The sequence below is a fragment of the Medicago truncatula genome, chromosome 3 (genome assembly GCF_003473485.1).
Source record: "Medicago truncatula cultivar Jemalong A17 chromosome 3, MtrunA17r5.0-ANR, whole genome shotgun sequence".
Classification (NCBI taxonomy): domain Eukaryota; kingdom Viridiplantae; phylum Streptophyta; class Magnoliopsida; order Fabales; family Fabaceae; genus Medicago; species Medicago truncatula.
Window position 1 is genome coordinate 41669824 of NC_053044.1, and position 8676 is coordinate 41678499.

An 8676-nucleotide genomic window follows, 5' to 3' on the forward strand; every position below is an offset into this window, starting at 1 on the left:
CAACAAGCAAAGAATCTACCGAATGTCTTCACTTAACAAAAATTACCCTATTTTTTTTTTAAATACTTTTTCGATCACCAAAGCTTCTTTGGATACTCACTCAATAAAAGAATCAACTTGGCCTAGTACCTAAGTACTTCATCTCACTTGGCCTCGTGCTTAGGGGTTATGGACCATGACCTTCATAGTTTGGTTGCGTCCTCGCACACTTCAAATAGAGAAGACCTACCTCTTCTTAAAAAATGTTACGAGTCAGACTACTGATGCTCATCTATAGTCATGAGTGGTGTGAATTCTTTCATGAACTTTTTCATTTCAATATGAATTATTCAAAATATTGGATAGAAAATGAGAACCTAAGTATTTCATGCAGAAGAAATTTGATCGCTAAATCCCAATTGCAGTAGGTTCTCTAATTAAGGTACTATGTGTGCATAGTTTCAACTTATAAGAATAAAATAATTAAATTAACTTAAAAAAAAAAAAAAAAAAAAGGAGTAATCAAAGTTGCATATCGTTCATGCTAAAAATGACTGAAAGTTTGAGTTTTAGACATTTACCTTTGAGTAGCAGAAACCAAATTTACATGTTTTAGTAAACACTCTGTCTTCATAGTCAGAAGAACTCAGAAGTATTTTGTTGGTTTGTCGTGATACCCAGATATGCCCACCAGTTTTATCAGTGGAAGGATCCAAGCATCCAATGGATTAGAGTTTCATCAACACTGAAGTTATCTGCAGCTATTATCATCTACAGTCAAGGTGCTGAAAAACAACTCTATTTCTTCCAAGAGCCTTTTACCGTCCATATGAATCCCCCAGGAATCCATATCTAATGTGTCTGGTGACATCAAGTCAATGAGAAACCAGCAAACATCTCCAAGATCATATGATGTGGCAAGGACCTTCTTTATTGGTTCACTTGGGAGACCGTCTTGAGCATTGTTAGTGTACATTTGTTTTCTGCATTCCTGTTAAATATCATAAATGGCACAACTATGTAATCGATAGTATTTAAATGTGGTCACACACCTACACGCTTCACATGTTTTTCTTTCGCTAAATCACCCATTATCAGCGACAATAGACCTTGTCATTAGATATATGTGGAAGAAATTTTCTACGTGGTTCACAAATATAAATTAAAAAATAAGATGAAAGGAGCAAGTTACCTGCAGCATTTGACTTATAGTTGCAATTTGCTCAGTACTTAAGAAGTCAGATTTCAGTAGTTCTCGAAATAAAACCAAAATTTCCGGGCTCAAATTATTAGCAGCAAGGTTCTCCAGTATGCCAGATATGCATGAATTGTTAAACACAGATCTCATCCACTGGGGGATTTTATGCAGTTTCAGCAACGCACTAGCTACAAGGACTGCAGGCGTTTGATTGTTCATGAATGATTGTGATGCTAAAGCAGGAGCTGCCAAAGATACTGTCATCTCCTCCATAATCAATCTACACCAACTGCTCTTTCCTAACTGTTCCGTTTCCTTTGCTAGATTTTCCCATCGCAGAAGAATTGACAGACAGAGTGCACAATTGGTAGCCACTCTCAGATCATTATAAAATACCATCCCTTCCAATATACTCCTTATGGACATTAAATACCCAACAGTACATTTCAACTCTTCCTGTTTAGTGTTTATTTGATCTGATATTCTGTTGAACAATTCTAACAGGCTGTAAGAAGCAATAATCTTGACAACGGGAGAACCAAAATGCAGAAGTCTGCACAAATCATGACAACGGATGCCTATGAAGGCTAGTGGTTCTGATGAATTCATTGAAACAAGGAATTTTTGCCAATCCACAAACCCTGGAAGGATAGCGTGCAAGCTAGAACAGAAAATTTAGCATTGACAACATGTTAGAGATCACCCATGTTTCTGTTACAACATTGATATATTTCTTTACATTTAGAAAAAACTGCGAGGAAAGTAAAATGTAACAAGCATTTAACATGTTAATTAAAAACTCAATAATACCTTCTAGAGTAAACATTGTGTAGTCACAAAAAAGTCCAACAACTTTTCAATTTATAATAATATATAAAAATGGAAGTGTGACTTGTAGCTACAACATCTCAATTAGTAACTACTCCTTTAATATTAGTGTAACTCTGCTTTTTACCTTAATAGTCTATGCCTTAGTTTGTGAATTTTTGTGGTTTACTTAAGTTTAACTCATGTTCATCATAATTGATAGTTAATGAATTGATGTCATTGCTAAAATAAATTATTAACAGCATTTGAAGATTATGAAAAATAAAATCCACTAGCTTCTCTTCTTTTTCATGTGGTTCTAATTCATATTTATTCATCAAATTTATTACTGACGTTATCTGGTTAAGAACTAATTTTACATTACTCTTGACAATGGTTAGGGTAAGGACTTAGTAAAGAATCTCTAGCTTGGAAGAATGCTCCTTCCCGTGCCCATTTGTTTTGTTAGACACTAAGTTAACTAACTATTTATCATTAAAAAAATTATTATTCTCTTATAAAAGTATAAGTAAACAATTTATCATTAATGATATAAGTATGCATTCTGGGTTACACTCTTGGATGTGCAACAATATATTTTCTGATACAATTTAAAGACAGTTTTCAAAATTTGCAACTTGGATATATCAAATTATAATGAGAGGGTCCAATTTTATATCTCTAACTATTAAATGTTTTCAACAAATTTTAGGCACCCACAGGATTTGAGGATCTATGTCTAGTTCAATAATTTAAAACCAATTTTATTATATTTTTAAATCAGTATTTTAATTTATCTAATTTTTTATTAACTACTACTCCCCCTCGAGCAAAAATTGGCCCTGCAGAAATTGTTCAAATAAAAAAGTGCTCTTTTATTTTACTAATACTGATGCAAGCCAGATTACCTTTTAACAGCAAAGATATGAAGCAAAAGAACAAATATTAAAGTTTCTCCGGTGCTTGTTCCCTCGTCATGGTCAACCAAAGCCGGTCCTTTTGAAGAAGCTGCACACACTATAGTATTGACAACAGAGATTATACAAGTATTAAAGAGAATGGTCTTTGAAGTCTCTTTAAGTACTTTATTGGTGGAAAGATGTAAAATCAAGGAAAGAATGCCAATGACGAAGAGACTTTCTTGACTTAAGATATCTGCCTCTTTTGATGGAATAGAGTACTCCATCATCTGCAGAAGTGGTACGTGCTGTTAGAACTACAAAAATTATTGACCGAATCTCCAAATTTTCTAGTGAGATTCCCTATGCTTGCTATGGAATTATTGTGGATATATTGCAGCATCAGAACACAATATTTGCATTCCACTTCATCTCTACCTATTTTATAGTCCACAATTTTTTCCTGTATTTTAGATTTTGTCAATTTAGTTCCACTAATCATTAGTGTAATCCATCTCCATTTGTTTGTGACCCCTTATATCTATTTATATGTCATACAGTTCACAATGAACATTGCGTTCTACATATCAGTATGTTTTGCCATATAGACTATGGCTTTGCCTTGCCTAAAATATGGATGTTAAATAACATCCTTCAGGATTTTAAATTTTGAAATTGGGAAAATGACATCCATATCAACAAAACTTAATAATGTCCTAGTCAAAGAGCGATGGACGGGTTACAAACCACATTTCTTCTGATAAATACCCAGGTAAATTGGTGCAAATAGAAAATCCAGGGACCCAGTCTAAAGCAAGAGTAAATGGAAGGACCAAAAGTACTCTATACTCTGGCCAAATAAATTTTTTATATAATCATAATAAAGAGAAATATCTCCAAACTTAATCACTACTACTGGAAGTATCAAATCACAGTAGTAGTGATTAAATTTATATAATCTTAATAACATTTTATAATAAATTAACATTTTAGTTTCTGAAAATGGGATGCAACATGCATAATTGAAGTTCAGTTACTCACCTCCATGGTTACTGCAACCCAGCTCTGATCAGTTGATAGTGTTTTAGGATGCACTGAACTTAAAGTGTTAAAAACCAAAACCAAGATGGACATGAAAGTTGCTGTGGAGAAGCAACAAGTCCTGATTGTTGTCCCTATTCCATGCAAAGATAGTTGGTCAGAAGCAGCTGGGCATATATGAATCATAGTTGCCATTAGATTCAGAACAGAAATTATATCATGTTCCTGGCCTTCTTCCTCAGCGAGCTGTGCCAATAAGCATATGAAAAGTCTAGCTCCATAGTTATCTTCAGAGGATACTAACTCTGCAAGTGTCTGTACATTTACAGTTTGGTTACTGTTTCCAATAATCATGTCATCCCCTTCTAAGTTATTGTTTCTGCAGAATTTCAAAATCTGATGACACAGTGAGTTGATTATATTCTCTTGTTGAAACAACCACTTTAATGATACTGTGTGAATTCTTGCAGAAAGTAAATCCCATTCACCATTGTTTATGAGCTGGAATATAATCTCCTCAGCTTCTCGACTATAGTGAATTTGATAGTTCATATTGCCAAGACCCCTCAACAAACTGTAGAGGTTCACCAGTCGAGTCACTGTCAAACTATCAGTTGTCCAATTATGAGAGTCACTGCTATTAAGAAGAACATACTGTTCAAGAGAAGCTAAAGCCATATTATCATCTGCAAGTCTGGCAATGAAAATCAGACAACTGTTAGTCAAAAAGAGATGTTGGCGAATTGTTAATGAGGGCAATAAGAGTCAAATGGATTAGGCAGTTCACACCTTTCATCATATAATGAACTGGTGTACATAATTAGCAATGCAGCAGATTGACAAGAAGAAAAATCTAAACTATCTGTACTTCTTTGCCCCAGCATAAAGAGTAAATCGACAGGGTCAGAAGGCAGGTGTAAAGCAGCATCTCTAATAGGTTGTCCAGTATCATTTCCTATTAGAGAATCTATGAGTGAACCAAGTAACAAATATATTCTATGTTTCATTCTATCACCTGCAAACAATCCCAGACACCCATATGAAAAACTGAACCAGCAGAATGACATCAAAGTCTCTGCGAATTCCCTAGAATTAATACTACAATGTAGAAGCAGTATCGAATGAAAAATTTCCAGCAAACCCAGGATAATTTCTTCTTCCATTTCATTGATGCCTGTTGCAAGCCAGGGCAGTAAATGTGTTCTGCATATATCTAGAATCCCGCTTCTAAGTTCTAGTTTGCTTATGTGAGTGGAGTTTTCATCATGACTGTAGGCATATGCCTCTTTAAGTAGATAGAAGCATTGCAAAATCTGGTTGATATTCCTCTCAGAGACATAGAGACAAGCTAAGATGGCTTGTTTGACTGCTTCCTCAATTGATTTTGACAGATCTAAAGCTCCATTACAAGATGGAGATCTCATAAGAGCCACAAATACTGAGCAAGCCATTATAAACGTCTCAGGAATCATTCCCATCTCCCCATCAGAATGCTTTGTAAGCATTTTTATCAAAACAAGCACAAGTTCCTCCATCTGAGAAGTTGATACAGCTCCAGGGCACTCAGAAATGCATTCATAAATGAGCTTCAGTGTCTCGTATTGAACTGGATGAAAAGGAACTTCAGTCACATAACGCAGTACAGGAACCAGAGTTGAAAACCCAACAACCAGCCTCGGTCTAAAAGCTTCCTCTGAATTCGATAATAGATCAAGTACCTGAAGGCACATCTTGACTGCCGGATCCTTGTTCTCTGTTCATTAACAAAATAATTAGTATGCTGCCTAGTTATAACAGTAAGGTCAAAGTTAAGTTATGCATTCACAAGCTTTTAATGGAAAAAGAGAAGCCAAGCTAAACCAGAATAGTGTAAACTTTATTAAGATCATGAGGCTATAAAGTATACAAAAATTCCCGCATGGCTACAGAAACATCTTCTCAGCAAGGCAAAGAGCGCATGCGTTTACCAATTTCTGCATAAAATTCTCACCTGATAATCTCAATATTTCAAATAAATAATCTGCAATATTTTCTTCCACTAAGACTTGAATCTGATTGCCTGAAGTCCCAACTGAAGATAAATAATGAAAGAGCAAATCTAGAGCTCCGATTTGGACTTGGCTGACTGATGAAAGCAACGGGCCTTTGATTGCTTCGGCGAACAGATTAACCAGAGATGCTCCCTCTGGTACATCTTCAGTTTCTTTAAAATTAACTTCACCAGATAAAGACATGTTCCCAGTATCATATGCAGGTTCTTCCCTGAGCAACTGTCTTTGAGCCAGCATTGTCAAAAGTGCTGATGAGCAATATAAGACTGTTAGTCAATAAGACAAGAATGGAAATTGTATAGCAAACTTTCCTGCTACAAACCTATTCTGTAAACTGTGGCTACATTGACTTCTTAATCACCCTGGAATGTTTAATGTTGATAACTCGTCAATAAGCGAGAAACTTTAGTGCTTAGCGGTGCATACTAGCAGGAAATTGACCTTTCTACCAACACGAATGATATAACTTGACCATCAAAGGGAAAAAAAAGAAAAGAAAAGAAAAGAACATCCTATTCTATTGTCACTACCTGTCCAAAAGGGAAAAACAAATAGACACCCAAAAACAAAACAAAAAATTACAAGCATTCTTTTTAACGAACAAGATATTGAAATAAAAATCGATAACGAACCAATACAATTCAAGCGAACATCATCATTTTGAGTCTTCAAGAGAACATCTCCCAACAGGTACAAAAGCTTTGGACAAAAGGGAATCAACATATCACTTCCATCACCCTCATCTGATGTACTATGAAGAGCAAATAGTTTGTAAAGCACAAAAAGGACTTCTCCACGAATTTCCTCACTGCAGCGCAAAGTAAAAGACTTACAAAGTGTAAAACAAACCTAAAAGTGAAAAAATCACAACAAGATGACAACATTCAATATGAATGAACCATCACTTTAGTCTCTGAACTATCAGTCTCTTAACAATTTAGTCCCTAAACTATATAAATATAATAAACTATATGAAATCCGTCAATTTAGTTTCAAAAATCTTAATAGCAGAGGCTAAATTGACGGATTTCATATAGTTTAGGGACTAAATTTATTATTATACTTACATAGTTTAGGGAGAAAATTGGAGACAGGGTGATAGTTTAGGGACTAAATTAATGATTTTCTCACCTAGGCAATTGAAGACCGGTAACCAGAACGGAAATGAGGCTATAAACATCTTTGATGTGTACATGGAGATCATCCTCCTTCTCACAATTCAGAAGAACCCCTAGGCAGTGAAGCTTTACAGACATAAACAACAGAAACAGTTCATCAAACTTTTCATTCACTTTATAAACTTATAGTAACATTTTATTTTATAGAGGAATTCGACTATGTGCAAAGCTTAACAAGTAACTGCTAATCAATGCATGCACAAAATCAATTAATCACTGATTTCAGATATAATCTAGCATTTAGCAATTGCAATTAAGCAATCAACTCGTAGAATTTAAGATCGGAAACTGAAAATGAAATTACCGAGTGTAACTGACGCGAACTCCAACCTAAAGCACCAGAAGAAACGCGATCTGAAACCCTAGCGACGAACTCACGGCAAACGGAAGGATCGGATGAAGCAGAGAGGTTGAGGATGAGATGAACGAGTTGTTCTGCGATAGGTTCATCGTCGAAAGAGGAAAGAGCAGCGACGAGAGGTGAAACAAGGAAGTGAGGGTGAAAAGTGACGATAGAGTGAAGGAATTGAGGAATGGAGAGAGAACGAGAGAGCTGTGAGAGAGCGTAAGATACATGGATAGTTGGAGAGGAAGGGTTAGAGATGAGGTTGGAGAAACACACGAGACAGATCGTGCCGCCTTGGTTTGTTTGAAGGTTTAGAGATGAACGGTGGCCTTGAGAACAGCACCACCGTGAATCGCCTTCGTCTTCAATATCTATGCTCTCTGAATCCATGTACGTGTTCAAAATCAAAAGTCACACCACAGTGGAGAATGGCGCCAAATTGATTTTCTAAGTTGGGGTTGGCGTGTTGTTATTGTTACTTACACCTGGCTCTTGCATACTCACACCCCACTTTTCTTTTTTAAACTAATAACTAACAATAGTAATAGAAGTATTCAGATTTATATATGCAGTTTGATTCAATTTCAAAAAAGAAATTTGAAATCTAATCTGACCCAAACGATTTTTTTAAAATAAGATCCAACAACATTTAGTTTGGTGCGGTTTTCAATTTTTGTATGAGTTTATTATCTGGATCGGTTAGATATTAACACTCCTATATACAAATGATGATTCTCGTTCCCTAATTAAAACTGTGAATTGTTGGAATATTTAATAGAAATAGCAAAAGGCATAGATGCAATATTAAAAATAATATTGATGCAGTAAATTGCATACCTTGTATGATCAAAAGCTCATTTAAGGGCTCCTTGTGAGAAGTTAGGGTTGAGAGTCTTCTAACTCTTACTAATGAGTGGATATGTTTATGTCAGAGAGTGTTTTCTAGCCTAATGGGATGCTTAGAATATATATACTTATTTGTTGAAATAAAGACCTCTTGACGAGCTTACATAAGAGAATAGTCCAACTCATCCGGAATTGTTAACAATACAACCCATTTGAAATACTTATTCATATTTTCAATAAGTGCATTAAGATGTCGTTTACACCTAAAATTTATCACTATGTTAGCTTGTCTCGGGTGAAGGTTTTGATTCTGTTTTAGACTCTGGTCTTT

General features: G+C 35.3%; 1 protein-coding gene across 2 annotated transcripts; it reads right to left on the reverse strand.

The window, feature by feature from the left end:
* Positions 1–498: 498 nt before the first annotated feature.
* LOC11444167 (protein PUTATIVE RECOMBINATION INITIATION DEFECT 1) lies at positions 499–7915 on the reverse strand. 2 transcript variants are annotated; one of them, XM_024778468.2, is made up of 9 exons: positions 7458–7915; positions 7107–7219; positions 6608–6783; positions 5915–6223; positions 4714–5677; positions 3925–4618; positions 2893–3173; positions 1172–1838; positions 499–970 (listed from the first exon to the last, which is right to left on the reverse strand). In XM_024778468.2, exons 1-9 carry the CDS (start codon positions 7887–7889, stop codon positions 731–733), a joined length of 3876 nt encoding a protein of 1291 aa, XP_024634236.2. In that variant the 5' UTR covers positions 7890–7915; the 3' UTR covers positions 499–730. The 2 variants fall into 2 exon arrangements, with proteins under 2 accessions (XP_024634236.2, XP_039687530.1); XM_039831596.1 differs by lacking the exons at positions 6608–6783; positions 7107–7219; positions 7458–7915 and adding an exon at positions 6298–6601.
* Between the last annotated feature and the right edge of the window lie 761 nt (positions 7916–8676).